General features: G+C 45.6%; 1 protein-coding gene across 1 annotated transcript in view; it reads right to left on the minus strand.

The window, feature by feature from the left end:
* Positions 1-20,481, minus strand: part of LOC138293501 (vitamin D3 hydroxylase-associated protein-like) — an 806,941-nt gene that overhangs the window by 439,109 nt on the left and 347,351 nt on the right. Inside the window, exons 6-7 of the mRNA XM_069232739.1 lie at positions 20,301-20,341; positions 4,631-4,755 (exon numbers count right to left, since the gene is read on the minus strand). Of these exons, the coding sequence (XP_069088840.1) occupies positions 4,631-4,755; positions 20,301-20,341 (166 nt within the window). The remainder of the gene's footprint in view (positions 1-4,630; positions 4,756-20,300; positions 20,342-20,481) is intronic.

Raw genomic sequence — 20,481 nt, forward strand, 5'->3', positions numbered from 1 at the left:
GCCTCCACCCTCCCCTATGTCATAGGTGCAGTACTCACCGTAGTCTTCGGCACCTACGTAGATGGTGATCGTAGAGGAGCAGAAAGACAAGCGCAGGGAGTATTTGGAGTTCCGGCTCCATGGAGTCCTCCTTCCTCGTGGGATGTGTAGAGGTGAGCGTTTTCCCATTGAAATGTCTGTTTCCGCCGTGTTTTTATCCACGGTGAATCCGCCCCGGAAAAGGTGGCGGATTGGCGGGTTGTGATACTATGGGCGGTACATTGTCTTCCACCTGTCTGTTGGCGGTGACCGCCGCGCTGCTTGTCTGTACCGCCGTGGCGGGCGGTGTGTTAAAGTGGCTGTCTTTGTTGGCGGTTTCCGCCAGGGTCATGATTCCCTTTTTTGGTCCGCCGGCCTGTTTGCGGTATTACCGCACCTTTAACACCGTCCGCCAGGGTTGTAATGACCCCCAGAGTCTTATATTGTCAATGTCACATTTAGAAAGCTCTCCATTATGTCTATGCTCCTCACTCTTAACTGTTCCACTAGTGCCAATAAATGGCAGGTTAGGCACAGAATATAAATCCGTATACGCTTACTATGGAAAATGTATTTCTGTGGTGAATCTCAGAAGACCTGTTTCCCTTTTGTGCATCAGCTGGTTTATGGCAGTGCTTAATTTAAGCCGTTGGTTTCCATTGCTTGAGACAGGCACTTATTTTTCAACACCAGAATTTATGATAGTCTGCCACATCGTGGTGCAGTCTGTCTAATTTAGAGATGAGCACAACAACAATTGTTTGTTAATTCAATATACATTAAACATGACCAATACCCATCACCCAAGCCACTCTTACAGCTTTGGGGCCTGGAATAGTTTGAATTGTCACGCTTGTAAGAGTGTGATGGTTAGTAGTTGTGTCTGTATTTTGGCCGTCATTGGAAATGCTGGTAGGGGCAAAGGGTGGTTCAAGCTGCAGTGGCCTCCTGACGAAGGACCTGGCACTTATTTTTATTTTTTTTATTTTTTACAAATTAAGCATTGGTTTATGCATTAGTTGAAATACATGTCTGTCTTAATTTCCACCCCAAAGCACATGTTCTACGATTGCACATTTGCACAACCACATTCATCTCAGTCAAACTCTTCTGTTTTGTCTACTATAGTTATCACATTGACTGCTCCTCAGCCACCCAGCTTCAGCAGCATAGCAAGGATGCTATGGGCCCTGGTGCAAAACAGGAAAATGCCCCCTTAGACTGATGCTGCGGTAGTAATATGAAGCAATTATTAGGGTACCATGGGCACTTCAGGGCTCTGGGCCAAGTGCACGACGCCTGCTACCCTCATGGTAGCTATGCCACTGTCCAACATTTCTTCACTAGGTAATACCACCCCTACATCAGTGTTAGAAATTGGGTCTTTGGTTGACAGTCAGGTTACCCCCTGTTCAAGCAAGGACCCTCCCTCTAGTCAGGGTAAAAGAGAATCACCCTCAGCTAACCCCTGCTTACCTCCTTGGTAGCTTGGCAGAGCAGTAGGCTTAACTTCAGAGAGCTAGGTGTAAAGTATTTGTACCAATACACACAGTAACTTCATGAAAACACTACAAAATGACACAACACCGGTTTAGAAAAATAGGAAATATTTATCTAAACAAAACAAGACCAAAACGACAAAAATCCAACATACACAAGTCCAGTTATGAATTTTCAAAGATTAAACTCAAAAATAGCGCTTAGAAACAAAAATGCTTCAATGAGATTTTAACACGGCGTCGTGACGGAGTCGTTCCCAACAAGCCGACACCAGCGGCGCCGGACACGGAGTCGTGTAGACCCAAGTACAGTACCTTTGGTGAAGAGTGAAAACAAGCCGATGCGCGAAGTCGGGAATCGCGGCATCTGTGCGAAACGTTGAATCTGTGCACTTCGAGCGGCGTCGGTCATGACGTGGTGTGGCGACTTCCACGGAGTCGCGGACTTCAGCGGGCCTGCTGTGGCGTCGGGCCTGCAAAGAGCGTTGCGTTCCAGCAAAGGTCACGGCGTCGGGTGCAGGCAGCGTTACCGGATTCAGCAGCGGCGTCGGTCCGAAGTCGTCCGAAGTCGATTTCATTGGATTCCACCAGCTTTCCTTTCAAGGGCCCAGGGACTGGATAGGGCACCACATGTCAGAGCAGGAGTCTCTCCAGAGACTCCAGGTGCTGGCAGAGAGAAGTCTTTGCTGTCCCTGAGACTTCAAACAACAGGAGGCAAGCTCTAACTCAAGCCCTTGGAGATTTCTTCACAAGATGGAAGGCACACAACGTCCAGTCTTTGCCCTCTTACTCTGGCAGAAGCAGCACTGCAGGAAAGCTCCACAAAGCACAGTCACAGGCAGGGCAGCACTTCTTCCTCAGCTATCAGCTCTTCTCCAGGCAGATGTTCCTCTTGGTTCCAGAAGTGTTTCTAAAGTCTGTAGATTTGGGTGCCCTTCTTATACCCATTTTAGTCTTTGAAGTCACCTTTCTTCAAAGGGGACTCACACCTACTTGTGAAATCCTGCCTTGCCCAGGCAAGGCCTCAGACACACACCAGGGGGTTGGAGCCGGCATTGTCAGAGGCAGACACAGTCCTTTCAGATGAGAGTGACCACTCCACCTCTCCCTCCTAGCAGAGATGGCTAATCAGGAAATGCAGGTTACACCCCAGCCCCCTTTGTGTCACTGTCTAGTGCGAGGTGAAAAACAACCCAACTGTCAAACTGACCCAGACAGGGAATCCACAAACAAGGCAGAGTCACAGAATGGTTTAAGCAAGAAAATGCTCACTTTCTAAAAGTGGCATTTTCGAACGCACAATCTTAAAATCAACTTTACTAAAATATGTATTTTATAATTGTGAGTACAGGGACCCCAAACTCCACATGTCCATCTACTCTCTAGGGGAATCTACACTTTAATCATATTTAAAGGTAGCCCCCATATTATCCTATGAGAGAGACAGGCCTTGCAACAGTGAAAAACGAAGTTGGCAGTATTTCACTGTCAGGACATATAAATCACATTACTATATGTACTACTTTATCCATACACTGCATCCTGCCCGAGGGGCTACCTAGGGCCTACCTTAGGGGTGCCTTACATGTAAGAAAAGGGAAGGTTTAGGCCTGGCAAGTGGGTACACTTGCCAAGTCGAATTTACAGTGTAAAAATACACACACAGACACTGCAGTGGCAGGTCTGAGACATGATTACAGAGCTACTTATGTGGGTGGCACAACCAGTGCTGCAGGCCCACTAGTAGCATTTGATTTACAGGCCCTGGCACCTCTAGTGCACCTTACTGGGGACTTACTAGTAAATCAAATATGCCAATCATGGATAAACCAATTACATACAATTTACACAGAGAGCATATGCACTTTAGCACTGGTTAGCAGTGGTAAAGTGCTCAGAGTTGAAAAGCCAACAGCAACAGGTCAGAAAAAAATAGGATTCAGGAGGCAAAAAGACTGGGGATGACCCTGCATAAGCAAAAGTCCAACAATCAGAAAATCGTACAGTCACTCAAAGTCTTCCACTTCAGGACCCATTCTACACGAACCTAACGTACTTTCTCCACACACCCTGTTCCCTGTCTTTATCAGAACGTCATGATTTTATTTCTATTATTGGAACTCTAACGCTGCCCCCTTCAAGTTGTGCCAACAACCTTCACTCACCGACAACAGCTCTTTTACTGCTAACATTTATTTCTCTCCTCACCAAACGTTGTCTTATTGTTTATTGACAATCAAATCTTGCAGAACTGTAATGCAAGCTTTAAATTAAAATAAATAAATAAATAAATGCATGAATAAATAAAATAAACATTCCTTCCCATTTAAAACACTGTAAACCCAAAATGAAAGGTATAGACATTCTTATTCTACTAAAAGCGCAAACTGAGATAAATATTAGTACTTATGGCATATTTATGAAAAAGGCACGCAGTGCAGTACAGCAGGTCACCTTGCTGCGCTGAACTGAATGACAGGGAAAGGAAAGGATTGTGCCATATTCAAGTCAATTTGAGGTATTCCTGTCTTTTTTCCTTGCGCTGGGGCCCTTTTGGCTGTCTAGCCCCAACGCAAACACTCTTGCACCGTGGTGCAAGGGTGCCTACATTTCATGCAGGATTGTTTTTGTGCAGGAAGGAAACCTTCCTGCACAAAAACAACCCCCTGAGGCATTTCCTCTATCTCTGTGTGCTGCAGAATACAGCATACATAGATAGAGGAAGTAAAAAGGGGAAATAAATATATTTCTCCTCGTTATGCCTCATCTGGGAAGGTGCAGCATTTTGGAGCATTCCCAGGTCTACCAGTTTTGGTAAATCTGGGAATGTGTCAAAATCCATGGGAGTTGCGTGGTAACACCCATAAAATGCCCACGGAACGCCTTCCCAGGGCAGATAAAGGCAATGCAGCAATTTGCTTTGCTTTGCTTTACACCAGATTTATGAAGCCATCCAAGGCCACCCAAAGTGGCCTTGCGTGGCTTCATAAATTGCATTTAGGGTTTGCATCGTGCATGTACCAAGTTATGTGGTGCAGACACAACGCAAGCCCCTCATTTATATGCCCCTCAGTGTGTTTAATCTGCGTCACTAGAGCTTTCAGGCTTCCTACCTCTTCCTTGAAGGGCATGGGTGGCACTGTTGGGTCCAGGCGGAACATGTCTTCACACAGGAGGGCTCTCATGAACAGGGCCAGGCTGTCCACATCCTTAGCCATGGGCCCCATCATTATCTGCACTGAAATTCGAGATCATAGAGATGCATCACAATATTACCATTGCAGTCAGACATGAAGAAAGATTACTTTTTCAGCGCTAAGGCTTCAATGAAGAATTCATTGTTTAATATGGCATAGTGTATCATGGAGGATTCTTGTGTCTCAACATTAAAAAGGCTTCATATTACAAAGTAAACATGAAAAATCGACTGTCCGCTGCAGAAGGGGCCAAGAGAAATCAGACTTTAGCCTTGCATGTTCTTGCTACTGACACTTCACTATTCAATTATCCCATCACCATCCCACATTTAAAGTATAGTAAAATGGTAATCACTTTAGAGTCTTAATTGAATAAACCGAAGACACCCACGATTCGTCACCATTAAGGGTTCAGCATGTACAGTTAAATGAACTCCTTTTATGCCGGGGCTCCTGCAAAATACTTCAGTAACTATTGACAAACAGTAGTTAATGTGCGCACTGTGCCTAGGTATGGGTGCAAATTTACTAGGTTTTGATATTTGCTAACATTCCCAATATAATGCCTGGAAAGCCGCACCAGATGGAGCTTTCCAGGCGTACTACTGGGAATGTCATGTGACAATTCCGAAGGGATCCTTTTCACTCTTTGTGAAGTTGTACAAAGGGCTGAATTCCATACATGGAGAATGGAGCCTCCTGTGCAAATGCATATTTTTGTTTGTCCACTGGCAAAACAGTTCTTGAAGAAAGCCCTTCCCCTGCACCCCAAGCATATGAGATGGTGATCCGTTCCTCTTCCCACCATGGAAGGGAAGTCACAGCAGTCATTGCTCACTGATTCCAGGTGCGCAAGGGTCAGATCAGTGTTTGGGAATGCCTACAAATGTCCATTTCTGGGCACTCACAAATTTACATGCCTAAGCACACCTTGTAACACCTCGTTCCCACCACTTAGCTGGGATTTAGGACTCCAGATTGATCCACGATGAAGAAAGCCAAAGTAGTAAATCCATTTGTACTTACCATGAATCCCATTATGAATTCTTGGCATACATAAATGTATTGATGTTCAGTCTGAAATATATGTTTACAGTTGAAAAGACCTTCGTGAAGTGGCCACTCTATCTATACACCTCCCACTTTTTCAGACTGGTTGACTACCTACACATTCAGACCAGAAGAATCACCTACCCCATTTGGTTCTACTAATGGGGAAATATTCATTCCAAAGCATAACACGCTCTCCCAGGTGTATTCTATGTTCGCCAGTGAATATATTCAGTAAGCACATTAGCAGGTGACTAAGGTGGTCATTCCGACCTAGGCGGGCGGCGGTTGCCGCCCGCCCGTCGGAAGCCGCCTGAATACCGCCCCGCGGTCAATAGACCGCGAGGGGTATTCTGACTTTCCCGCTGGGCCGGCGGGCGATCTGATTCAGATCGCCCGCCGGCCCAGCGGGAAAGCGCCTTCCACAAGGAAGCCGGCTCGGAATCGAGCCGGCGGAGTGGAAGGCGTGCGACGGGTGCAGCAGCACCCGTCGCGCTTTTCATAAGCCTAGTTGGGCCCTGTTAGGGGGCCCCTGGCGTGCCCATGCCATGGGCATGGGCATGGCAGGGGCCCCCAGGGGCCCCGCGACCCCCCCTACCGCCATCCTGTTCATGGCGGCTTTCCCGCCATGAACAGGATGGCGGTAGGGGGGGTCAGAATCCGCTCGGCGGCGCAGCGAGCTGCGCCGCCTTGGAGGATTCTAAGGGTCAGTGGAAAACCGGCGGGAGACCGCCGGTTTTCCCGTTCTGACCGCGGCCAAAGCGCCGCGGTCAGAATGACCAAGGGAGCACCGCCGGCCTGTCGGCGGTGCTCCCGCCCCCGTTGGCCCTGGCGGTAGAGAACCGCCAGGGTCAGAATGAGGGCCTAAATGAATCCAGTGTTAGGTCTGCCCCTCCTCTGCCTTCCAGTTAAGTATCAGACATCAAATCCTTGCTCGGAGTAGTAGTGCCTGGGGAACCTACCTTCAAGTAGCATTAGTGAATAACTGGTAATCACAAGTACGCTAAGTTTACCCATGACAACATTCTGACAGAGAATATGTACGAAGCTATTACCCAGTTAGTGAACAATTTAGTAAAAGTTAGACAAGTTTCTTATTTGTTGTGTGTTTATTGGATTATAACTTTATTTGTGGGCTGGCACAATTGTTTTCAATTTCAAAACTTTATAGAGTTATTTTAAAGGTAATGAAGAATTCAGAGCAAAAAAAATAATAATACAGATATTAAGTACAATTCAGAGATATACATGGCAGGTTTATGCATATTTAAAGAAGATCATGCATATGCATAGTGAGTAAGTTACCATACTGTTGCGAGGGGATGGAAGACGAGATTACATAATTATATTACTTAGTGGAGGATAACCTTACACAGTTGTATTTCTCACTATCAGGGACTTCTCCAAGATACAAGACAAGGGATATGAAGGATGTAACCTTGAAGATCTATGGGGGGTTGTTTTTTTTTTGCAGGCATTTATCTAAGGCCAATTGTTATCTTGGGGGATTTAGTTTTTTTGCATGCATCTCCATTGTAGATGACCATCCCCTCCAGATATGTATGGAGATATGATTGGAGGATTTCCACTAGGATACGTTTGAGGTGATGGCTATTAAAAGATCCATGAATCCAAAGTGTATGTTTGGGAGGTTTTTAATGAAGTGTGGGAAGCTAGAATTACCAAGGTCACTCTCACTAAGTCAAGAATAAAGATTGTACAGAAGATGTCATTGAGTAAGAAACTTTATCCCACAAAGGCTTGATATATTTACATCTACAAATCATTACTTCAAAAATGCAAGGTGTCTCCTTACAATTCCAACAAGTCCCTGAGCCAGTTAGACCCAATTTGCCAAATTAGTCTGGAATCAAAAGGGTTCAATTCTGCAATTACCTATAGCTGGGATCAATTTATACCCGGTAGTATTCTCACATATAGTGGCACAAGGGAGCAAGCCTAAGAAGGTTTGTTGAAGTGGGGGGTTGTTTGATGTTATAAGTGTTGATGGTTTTGTAGTTTTGTTATGCTAAATGGGTTGATTTATTCAGTTTTTGGAGACGAATTGGTAGACTGGTAAACCAAGGGTTTTTGGGGAGTCTTATTTTGCGAGGCACTACACAACATAGAACCGGCATTCCTCAACCACCGCCTCGTCTTATATGTACCCAACAGACAACTCCGTTCTTCCCAGGTCACCCTCGCAGCCATTTCCAAGATCAGATAAAGCACAGCAGGAGGAAGATCCTTTTCCTACCTCACAGCCTGGACATGGAACACTCTACCTCTCAAACTCGGACAGACCGCATCAATGAAGCAGTTCAGGAAGGACCTCAAAACCTGGCCTCTCGATTGAGCAGCACACCTGCAAACAGCGCCTTGAGACCCTACGGGTGATTATCCACGCTTTAGAAATTACTGATTGATTGATTGATTGATTGAGGCTACAATATTTAGAAAGTCGTGCAAGTCAATTTTGGGGAGAGAGTAGGTGGGTTACAGTTCTGCAAATGGAGGGAGTGGTTAATTGTCTTTATGTAGGTCATTATTACTATTCTTTTATTTTTGTGTAACAGCATTAATGTGGCCCTCATTACAACCCTGGCGGTCGGTGTTAAAGCGGCGGTAATACTGCCAACAGGCCAGTGGTAAAAAAAAATTGAATCATGACCACGGCGGAAACCGCCAACACATACAGCCACTTTAACACTCTGACCGCCACGGTGGTAGCAACAAACACTGCAGCGGTAACCGCCAACAGCCAGACAGAAGACAATGTACTGGCCACCCCATTACAACCCGCCCATCCGCCAGCTTTTCAGGGGCGGTACCAACGCCATCAAAAGCACGGCGGAAACAGTACATAGAAGGGAAACCACTCACCTCTCGACACTCAAGGAAGTACCAGGACGCCATGGAGCCCGAGCTGCCTGTCCTTCCCATGCTGGTGTATCTTCTCATATACCAGGAGTACCAACGCCAGCGACAACGACCACAGTGAGTACTGCACCTAGTACACAGGGGAGGGGGGGAGGAAAAAGAGAGTGACACACACACGCAACACCCCCATCCCCACCCACAACACCATACACACAAACACATGCAACAACATTACATATACATCCAGTAACCCTCTGGAATAACGCAAGGACAAAAGGAATGGAGTCAAATGAGTGTAATATTAGAAGTGTAGAGAAATACAGTCATAAATAAATAAACAGTATGTACAATATATAGAACATATACAAAATGAGGGACAATGTCCACACCAAAATAGTCTGTGGCCCACTGGGCTATAACACATAGGCCAAGCCCACACTTGACCCCCACCTCTTGGGGTTGGAAGAGGGTGAAGGTTTGGGAGTGGAGGAAGAGGTAGTGCTTGAAGGAGGTGTCAGTCTGCTGTGTTTGGGTGCAGGTGCATGAGCTGATGCTGTTGTGAGGTGGATGGCTGTTGGGTGGGTGTGTGCTTGCGTTTGTGTACTTTGGGAGGAGGGATCACAGACACAGTGGGAGAGGACACAGGGGACATGTGCATGGATGTGGGGGTGGTGACTGCCAGTGAGGGGTGTGTAGTGATGGGCGTGCTGGTGATGGAGGTAGTGGATGAGGATGTAGTGCATGCAGGTGTGAGTGGAGACGCTACTGGGAGGGAGGTGGACGATGAGGAGGAGGGGGGCACAGTGGAGGCTGTGGATGTTGGTGTGTCTGCATGGGGATGGTGCTTGTGTGAGTGCCTGTGAGATGAAGTGTGGTGCTTGTGTTTGCCTGAACCACTTCTGTGTGTTAATTTGGTTGAATGCTGGTCTGAAGGTGTGCTTGGGATAGGCTGGGGTTGAGGGGACTGGGTAGAGGAAGTTGGAGGGGGGAGGCTGGATACAGGGACAATGGCTGCCATCAGTGCAGAGGCCAGAGCCTAACATGCTGTCTGTTGGGCAACCACGCCAGAGTAAATACCCTCCAGGTATGCATTTATTTGTTGCAAATGCCTCTCAACACCCTGGATGGCATTCAGAATGGTTCACTGCCCAACAGTGAGGGATCTCAGGAGGTCAATAGCCTCCTCATTGAGGGCAGCAGGGCTGACTGGGGCATGGCCTGAGGTGCCTGGGGCGAAGGAGATGCCCACCCTTCTGGGTGAGCGGGCACGGAAAACATGCTGAGGGGCTGCTGGGAGGGCGGTGCTGGTACGGGGTGGTGGCTGTACCTGTTGTTGGGGTGGGCACAGAGGTGCCCGCCACTGCCAGGGAGCTTCCATCGGAGGAGGAGTCGCTGTCTGTAGTGTCCCCTCCTGTCTCTGTCGTGGTGCTCCCCTCGCCCTCCGCCCCACTGGTGCCCTCACCCTCTGTGGATTCAGCCTCCAGGCCGATGTGGGATGTAGGTTCCTCCGTCGCGGTGGCCTCTGCTCTTCCGCCAGATGATGCTAATGCACACAAGCACAGGGTGACAAAACAAGAAGAGGGGGAGAGACAGAGGATACACTTGGTCAATGCCAGCAACAACACTACCGTTGGCGTACACAACACACAGGGAACAGCCCTATGCACTAGGCCATGCACTACCAGTTACAATGCTAGTCACCAGCCCATGGGGTACAATGCCTAACGCCATTAGCTCCACACCTGAAACCCACAGGACCCTGCCCAGTAGTAGATGGCCACTAACACTATTGGGGTTGGAGTGCATCAGAGCCTGCCCAACATGGGACCTACCCTGCCATGTACGCCTTGGCCTAGGGGCACCCACAGCCCACATACCACACCCAGGTAAAACCTTAATGCGCGCAAAGTCATGAATCTGAATCTGTACTCACCCCCTTGTGGTTGCTGTGATGCCTTCAAGCGCCCATCCAACTCCGGCTAGGCCACCGACAGGATGTGGAACATCAGGGGGGTCAGGGTACGACGGGCACCCCTTCCTCGTTTGGAGGCCAACCCCAGCTGGGCCTCCGCCGTCTTCCTTGCTCAGCGGCGCAGGTCCTCCCACCATTTGCGGGAGTGGGTACTCCACCTGTCAAAGACCCCCCAGGGTCCGCACCTCCTTGGCAATGGCACGCCAAATACCCTTTTTCTGATGGGCACTGACCTGCAGAGAAAGATACATAGAAAAAAGGGATTAATAATACCGTCTGGACTGTTACACTCAAGTCCCACAATATCCCTCCCATCCCCTTACGCACAGACATTGACCACCAGACATGCAGCACTCTACCCAGGACCCCTCAGCCCCCCAACACGAGGCATACACACACAGCACTCCATACATTCATGGCCCCTGAATCAAGCTCACAGTGTACTCACCTGTTTGTCTGGAGGACCATAGACTGAAGTATACTGGGGTAGGACCCCAGCCACCAGTCTCTCCAACTCCTCTGATGTGAAGGTGGGGGCCCTTTCCTCAGACACCCGATCCACTGTCGCTTTCAGACACAGGTCACAGCTGCACTTGCAGTATAGGTCCTCTCCTGTTGAAGGTCAGGTAGCAAGTGATTGAACAGTTAGAAAATGGCGGTCACGTTCGGGCGGTGCGTACCGTCACCCCCGGCGTACATCGCCATTGGCTCCTGGAACCCACAGGCCTCAATGATAACCAATAGGGCGCACAACGCCAGCGGAATGACCTCATTTCCTCTTGTCTGTCCTCAGAGGCCAGGCAGCTGCCATTTCAGGGGGGCACAGGCCATGGCACCCAACTGCGTCACAGTAGACGTTGGCACATCAACTGATTTTCAAATTCACATACTGTTTCTGTAAAGGAAGAAATGCATTTTTATAGCAACATATGTGTGAATATGACCCTCTGCTCACCGTTTTCCACCTTAGAGTTCAACCGCTGAGGATGAATAGGAGATGGAGACATCCCCCCTTGTACAGACCCCTTGTGGACCTGGTGACAATGGAGGACAGGCACATTATCCTTACATACAGATTTGATCGGGACACAATCCAAGAACTGTGTGCACAATTGGAGCCAGACCTGATTTCTGCTATCCGCTAGCCCACAGGTATCCCCCCTTTAGTACAGGTCCTGTCAGTGCTCCATTTCCTGGCAAGTGGTTCATTCCAAACAACAGTGGCCATGGCATCAGGGATGTCTCAGCCAATGTTCTCCAACGTGTTGGCCAGAGTGTTATATGCCCTGCTGAAACACATGTGCAGCTACATCGTATTCCCCCAGGTGGAGGATTTGGCCACAGTGAAAGCTGACTTTTATGCCCTGGGACATATCCCCAACATCATTGGTGCCACTGATGGTACACATGTAGCATTTGTCCCTCCCCCCCCCGGAGGAATGAACAAGTGTTCAGGAATAGAAAAAGCTATCACTCTCTGAATGTGCAGATGGTGTGTTTGGCGGACCAGTACAACTCCCATGTGAATGCCAAGTATCCTGGCTCTGTGCATGATGCCTTTATCTTGAGGAATAGCATCATCCCATATGTGATGGCTCAACTCCAGAGGCACCTGGTGTGGTGAGCCCAATGTCCCCACCCAGTATATGTTGGTGTATGGGTATGGGGTTGTCCCTAAGGGTGAGTGTGTGGCTAACAGGTATCCCTTGATATTTGCAGGTGACTCTGGTTACCCCAACCTCTCATGGCTACTGACCCCAGTGAGGAATGCCAGGACAAGGGCGGAGGAACGTTACAATGAGGCACATGGGCGAACAAGGAGGATAATTGAGAGAACCTTCGGCCTCCTTAAGGCCAGGTTCAGTTGCCTCCATCTGACTGGTGGATCCCTGTACTGCTCACTCAAGAAGGTGTGCCAGATCATCGTTGCATGTTGCATGTTGCACAACCTGGCATTGAGACGCCAGGTGCCTTTTCTGCAGGAGGATGAGCCTGGAGATGGCCTTGTGGCAGCGGTGGAGCCTGTGGACAGTGAGGAAGAAGAGGCAGAGGATGAAGATGTGGACAACAGGAGTTCTCTCATACAGCAGTACTTCCAGTGACATACAGGTAAGACACTGTAACTTCACTTTACATTGCAGTTTTCTGTTGGACATTGGACATGACAGAAAGATTTCCCTATGTCTAGGGCCACTTACTGTTCCCTTTGGCATCTCTATTTTCAGATCTCTGTGCCCCACTCTGGCTCCTGGTGTGTTTACTGCTGCCCACTACAGGTCATACCAAAGTATATATAACTGTACATATGAATTGCAATGTTTACAGTTTGTTGAACTAATACATATTTCAATCAATTGACAGACTCCAGACTTGTATTTGTGCCAAGGGTGTTTATTTAAGTGCTAAGAGGTTGAGGGGGATGTGCAGTGGGCTGGGGTGATGGTGGAGGAATGTCCAGGTAGAGTCCAGTCTATTTGCATCACAGGCGCATTGTCCAATGGGGCATAGGAAGGGGAGCAATGGCAGTTCAAGGTGGACAGAGTGACAGAGTGGGACAGAAGAGTGACAATCAGGAGACTCTTATTTCCTGGTGGGGTCTTGGCAATGTTCTCTAGCTTCTGCCTGGATCGCAGGGACTGTTTGCGAGTTGGTTCTCCTTCTGCAGGGTGTGGGGTGCTGGTGGCCTGTTGGTCCAGTGGCGGGGCCTCCTGTCCACTAGCGCCGGTGGAGGTGGAGGTCTGTTCTTCGGTGTGGCTAGTGTCAGGGGCCCGTTTGTGTGCCACTGCCTCCCTCATGGTGTTGGCCATGTCAGCCAGCACCCCTGCAATGGTGACCAGGATGGTGTGGATGTGTTTGAGGTCCTCCCTGATCCCCAGGTACTGTCCCTCCTGCAGCCGCTGGGTCTCCTTCAACTTTGCCAGTATCTGGCCCAAGGTCTCCTGGGAATGGTGGTATGCTCCAAGGATCCCTGCAAGTGCCTCGTGGAGAGTGGGTTCCCTGGGCCTGTCCTCCCCCTGTCGCACAGCAGTCCTCCCAGCTTTCCTTTTGTCCTGTGCCTCTGACCCCTGAACCATGTGCCCACTGCCACTGACCCCAGGACCCTGATCATCAGGAGTTTGTGATGGCACGCAGGCTGGGTTGGGGATATAGTAGTAAATATTTGACTTACCAGAGTCCAGTCCTTCTGCTACTCCTGCGAGGCCCTCAGGATGCATGATCGCCAAGACTTGTTCCTCCCATGTTGTTAGTTGTGGGGGAGGAGGTGGAGGTCCACCGCCAGTCCTCTGTACAGCTACCTGGTGTCTTGCAACCACGGATCGCACCTTCCCCCGTAGGTCGTTCCACCTCTTCCTGATGTCATCCCTTGTTCTGGGGTGCTGTCCCATGGCATTGACCCTGTCCACGATCCTCTGCCATAGCTCCATCTTCCTTGCAATGGACGTCTGCTGCACCTGTGATCTGAATAGCTTTGGCTCTACCCGGATGATTTCCTCCACCATGACCCTTAGCTCCTCCTCTGAAAACCTGGGGTGTCTTTGGGGTGCCATGGATGTGGTGTGAGTGATATGTGTGAGGATGTGTGGGGTGATGTGTGGGGTGATGTGTTGTGGTGTGTGCTGTGAGGTGCGTGGATGGTGTATAGGTGATGGTGTTCTGTGGCTCAGATTGAGTGGGTGCTCATGGCTTGTCTCTCTCTCTGTTCGCAATCGTTTTTTTCGTTGAAAGGGTTGTGGGTAATGTGGGTGTGTGTTTTATAGTGGTGTGGGTGTGGTGTGTGTATGTGTGTCAGGTGTGTGTAGTTTGAATTGTCCAGTGTGGTGTAGTTTTGTTAGTGTGTGTGTATTTTGAGGGCGGTGGTGTGTACCTCCAATGGTTTACCGCGGTTGAAAGACCGCCGCAGTGATTCGTGGGTCCTGATACTGTGGGCGTATTCCTGTTGGCGTAAGGGTGTGGGTTTTGCTACCGCCAGTTTATCACTAACCTTTGGTCTGGCGGACTTGTGTGGGTGTCTGTATAGTGGCGGATTTCTCTATGTGGGTCATAATACCCATAGCGGTATACCGCCGCGGTCATGTTATGTTGGCGACCGTTAGCACGGCGGTAGGCGGCGTTTACCGCCAAGGTTGTAATGAGGGCACTGGTTCTTTAGAACCTTGTCCACATTGAGAATGGTTCCGGCTGTATCTAGGATAACCCATTAGGAGTGGGTTGCCATTATCGGCTTCAAATTCTTAGATTTGTGAAAATGTGATAGTGGTGATAGTGGTGGGTTAAGTCTTTCTCAATGTTGGTCAAAATAGGGGGTTAACATTGGTTTTCTAGGAACCACGGCAATCACTGTCTTGCATGTATTGCATGTAATTGTGCCAATTCTAATATCAGCAACCCTTTGTTTGTTCTAATCAGAGTTTTTTAGATGACACTTTGAACCTTTTGTTATTGTATAGGAATTTGGAGGTAATGTTATCTACTGTGGAGTAGAAGGAATGAAATTATACTTCCTGAAAAACGAACGATAATTATGATCATCATCTTTATTGATTCCAGTCTGTCCCACCAAACAATATGTTTAGGAAACTAGAGATAAATAAGCATTTTGTTAAACAGATTCTTAAAGGCTATTCTAGAACCAAATATTGAGATATTTGACAAACAATGATTGCCATTAAGCGGCCTATGTGAATGTTAATACTTAGTAGACATAGGAAGTGGAATGGAAGCACTTCTTTCCTTTCTTAATTCAGAGAATAGTCTGATGATTTAGAGAAGTCATGTATGATATTGTAGAGGTGCGGATACAATCCTCTACATCTGCTGGGGAGATATAATTGGTGTATGCTACAGTTTTCATCATAACTGATTTAAATAGGATCCTTTGAATATTACGATTATCATTGATTAGTCAGAGAAATGGGACCAACAGATAAAACGTAGAGGAGGGACGAGAGAGGGCAACCCTATTAGAGAGTCAGACAGGATGCCGCTAATTCTAATCTTAGCTTGCAGACGTGCATATGAATCCATTATAATTTAAAAAAATGGTCTCCTAGGTCTTAATGTTGGAGTGAAGCAGAGGTATTTGCTACATATAATACCACTGCAGCTATGGGTGACTTTATGAAATGGTGGTCTTTTTCAATTAAGTAAGATAAGATATATCTATTGCCACTTGGCAATCCCCCTTTAACAAAACCAGATTGCAATGGGTGGATTAGATTCAGAATTATTTTTCAAGACTTATTTCGAATAGCTTAGCATACGTTTTGGACTCAGCATTAGTTAGCGATAGTGGCATGCATTTTTTCATGAAGGAGAGGTATTCCCCTCTTAGGGAATGACAGCAATCGGACCTATGAGCTGAGCATCCAAGGCAAACTGTTGCATTGCGACTTGTAACAGATTGGCTGTTACATTAATAGGAACTTCATGAAAATAACAAGGCGGCCACCTGGCTCTAGTGCTTTCCCTTTCAGTAGGGAAGAAATAACCTTCAATGTCTCCTTTTTTCCCAAGGGCCCACGTTGATAAAGTCTTTCTTCTTGTATTATTTTTTGGCATGCTCATTTTATTTAGGAAATTAGTACTAGTCTCTTGAGTGATGTTTTTGTCACCCTCAGAGTTTGGCATAACTCCCTAGTGATCCTTGTAGTGTTTAGTTGGAATATTTGCTACTTCATCTTTAATGTCCGAAGTTATTAATGTATTTCCCTAAACTTCAGGCAAGCTACTAATGCTTTCCTTGCTCTACTTAGGTGTTCCGTATTCTTTGTTTTCTGTGCTTGCATGCAAAGTGTTTACACATTTTTGCTTGCGAGTGTTGCACTTAAAGGTATTTCATTTCTTTCTCCAATGTATCTATTTTTATTCATTTATTTGTTTTTTCAGCCTTTAGATTATTTTGAGCATTTGTAGCACTGAAGTGTGTCACAGAAAATGATGGGAGAAGACCATGAATTTCTAGTTTCAGAATGAAATTGTCAAATGTATTTTTTTGATTTCTGTCACATCTGCTGTATCTTCTATGATTTTCGGACCCATGCGCCATACAGTGCTCTTCTTTACTGTGGGCCTTACTTATGTAGTTAGTCTAACAAGAGTGGTCAGATATGAGCATAGGTCTTCGGGTCTGTAGCAGATTGCAGATGTGTGGCATCAATTAGTGTATTGATAATGAGCAAATAAGATTGATGTTGGAAGAAGAAGAAAGCAAATTCTTTACCAACATCCTCTAGCTTATGTGTCATGCAAAGGTTTCTCATCTGTTTGTGTGATCTAGATGGGCTCCTCGAAGGATGACGTTTGCATTTTGGGGCCGCATGATTCATTTTTTGATAAGCGAGGACCAGAATTGTGGGTTATCAAAATTGAAGCATAACAAGTAATGGCATTTATAATCAAATGATTCCACTGTCTGGCTCCGAAACACCTTCCATCACAGTCCCCTCCCTGCCAAAATTACAGAAAAGCCCAAAAATTTAGACACTAATGTTTTTTTTTCCTGACTACATATCAGTTGTTGATCTCATCTATCCATCCATTTCTCTGGGTTAGGGCATCTAAGTACCCAACTTTTGTCTCTTGCAAGAAGAAAGCGCCCCTTTGTAAGTTACTTGCAATCATCCATCACTATTTTCCTTTTCATGTTCAGTAGCATCACTTTAAGTTAATTGTTAAGCAGTTTGTGAGCAAAAGTAGAGAATAGGCCTTCACTAGCTCAAGAGTTCTGAACATGCTTACTAATTATTTTTACACTTTCACTTTGAACCCCAATATACAGAGTAGTATGGATTGAACAACGAGTGAAATGGTCAAAATGCAACCTAGATGGCATTGTAAGGTGCATGTGCATAGTGTATGCATTACTGACAAAGGAAGACAGAAGGAGAAAGCACACAATAGGAAAATGCACAATACCCTCTCCCAGTGTCCCCCCTAACCTCCCCTTTGCATCCCAACAATAGCACATATTTCTAAACAAATAGACTGTGGTGATACTCAAGATGACTCAGCCTCCCTCCCCACTTGAAATAATTTTCTAAATGGGAAGTTTAAAAGATTAAAAGATAATTTGGAACATTCAACATCTCTCAACAAAAGGTTAATAATGAGTAATTATAAGACAGCTTGTAACAGGTAACAAATGCTAACATGACCTGCTGACTAAAGAAACAGGGAGCAGAATCAGGCTAATATTTATAGACCCAAATGGATTAGATCTAAATGTGCCTGTTGCTAGTTGTATGTGTTGTTGTGATTAGTAGCAACAGCTGGAAAAGCTCAAGAAGAAGAAAACAAGCAATAATATCACAAAATAAAGTGTGCCTTCAAGCATTAACATACTTAAAACATTGTTGTTGGTTTATACCCTACTATGTATAAAGGGTGCCAAAATGAGTTTCTGTCAAAAGCCCATGTTGGTTTCCAACATGTTTGCAATAAACATCTCTAAGTCTTAGGTTTCAGTGAACATATTTGTCCGACCTTTGTAGATGGTCTTGAAGTTGGCTGTGCCAGCAAATGAGTGTTGAATGGAAATTTCGGTAAGCTTGCTTCATAGCGCAAGGAAGGCGTTCCTTCGTAGCACGATGAAAGGTTTCCTTCTGGACACTGTCACCGGCTTAGATCTGAGGTATGGCTTTCTACATGAGTTTTGCTATGAGCATGTAGGCTAGGATTCGTTGTACATGCTAGAACCACAAGGCTTTCAATTTGAGAGATCCTGGGATCCTGTTGCCTCCACCTTTGCTTTGCTTGATGGGACTCAATTTTAAAACAAAAAAGTAGAGAAAATCTGCAAGCCATTTAATGAAGGCATTTTCAGAATTTCCCTAGAACATTGTCAGTATCTGCATTGGTTGTGGAGAACAAGAGCCATTTTCCTCAGATCATGTGTACAAATCAATATTGAAAAGTGACTTAAGACTCTTAGCTTAGTTTTTAGGGGTAGATTTTAAACCATACAAAAATAGAAATTGTCTATCAGTAATTCTATATATATCCTATCACAATCTATTATCTTAGCTTAGTTGTAGATCTAGTCTAGTACAGTAGTGATAATTAGTGATAATATGCTGCAATCTGACCTGTAACTTAGTGAGAACTCTATTGTAGTTGATTGCAAACTACAGATAGTAACAGTAGGATATCAAAATGATAGGAAACATTTTGTTTTACAAGCAGCTTGTGTAGGTATTTAGAAAGGGAATCCTGTCAGGCCTAACCGGTTAATATCTGAAGAATTCCCCCACTAAGTGCCACAAAATATGCAGTAGGAGATCCAACTGATGTGGCAAGTGGACATACAAGGCATGGTTGGCTTTGTATGTTTGAGAACACCCACAAATTTTTGTTTGTGGGCATTCACAAAAACCAATTCAATCCCTTCCCACCCTGGAAATGTTCATTTACACCAGCCAACGGCTGGAGTAACTGAGTTTCCAGGATGACAAGGGAAAGATTTACCCTCAGATTTGGTGTTGGTGTTGGGGATGAGCTTTCTCCACTGGGAAAATATTTTTGCCACAGAGAAAAACATTTCATGTGCATAGTGGACACCCATCCTTTAGTCTATACTGTAAAGAATTACGAACAAGTGGGATAAGGGCATAAGGGATCAGTCACATGACAGTCTGCGTAGTATGCCTGGAACCTGTGCCTGGTACAGCTTTCCAGGTGTACCATTGGACACGTTTGTAAACAGCCAGAAGTAGCAAATCTGCACCTGTACTAAAATTCTTCCTCAAGCACGTGGAAAAATAAAACAACATTTCTTTGTAGAACAGTAGTACTATCTTAACCATGTCAAAACAAACCGTCCAAGGGACGCCATACTGATAATCAGGCCCAAAATCTTAGATTTGCAGTTTAGTACTTTTTTGTGAATCTGTACCTTAACGTCCATTTGGCAGGAAACAAAATTGCAGCCGTGAGCCCATTGACCACTTCAATGAAGAGCCTAAACAGCAATCATCATTATACAAACCCTGACTAGAGGTAGAGTCTCAAATATGTTATAGTTTTTTTTAAGTAGCCATAAGTTCCTTCTGAACATCTAAAACTGTGTTAGTTTCAGAAAGTACGAATCACTTAATTTATTTGAGGTATTTCTTTAAGGAAAACTGTTCTGATAAAGAGAACCTATGGATCTCTGGAAGAAAATCCGTAGGAAGTTCAGTGATGGAAATTCGTGTCTGTAAGATAAATAGTCATTTCCTCCTCATATGAAATAACAGAGATAATTTCACTTTGGTCAAAATCATGAAACAACATTGATTGCTGTATTTCTGCGAGGTAATCAATTTAAAGTGAAAAAAAGAACGTTTTTCATAAAATGTTCAAGTAATGTGACTCAATTCTCTTAACCGAAATAGAAGCACAATCAAACAAATATGATTCATGTTTTAGATACAATGTCTACTGGGTCTTAATGGCTAGTGATCATAATAGAATTAAATATTCGAAAATGTTTAAAGTTCCATTCAAACAGTTGGAAAAGATCAGTACAGTGGTCAGCCAGAGGGGCTATGAAAGTGATATTGCTGGTTTCAAATCATGGAAAAATATTAATCCACTCTGAAGTCAGCTTAAATTGAAGGCAATCTGAAAAATGTTCTACGGTATTTCGTAATACAGATAATGTATTTAATTCACTTTAAAAATTGTAGCAAATAATAAGCAATTAACCTCCAGTTTGTCCATCTATAGGAACACTCGTGCCACAGACACTAAAAGTAAAGAGAAAAAAATAAATTAGATAAGAATTTGATTTTTTAATCCATACTGTCAAACGTTTATCATTGTTATCTTAGATTCTAAAATATATGTGTAGCAAAGAAAGAAAATTCATTGTCGTGTAAGAGGAAGT

The sequence above is a fragment of the Pleurodeles waltl genome, chromosome 4_2, assembly GCF_031143425.1.
Source record: "Pleurodeles waltl isolate 20211129_DDA chromosome 4_2, aPleWal1.hap1.20221129, whole genome shotgun sequence".
Classification (NCBI taxonomy): Eukaryota; Metazoa; Chordata; class Amphibia; order Caudata; family Salamandridae; genus Pleurodeles; species Pleurodeles waltl.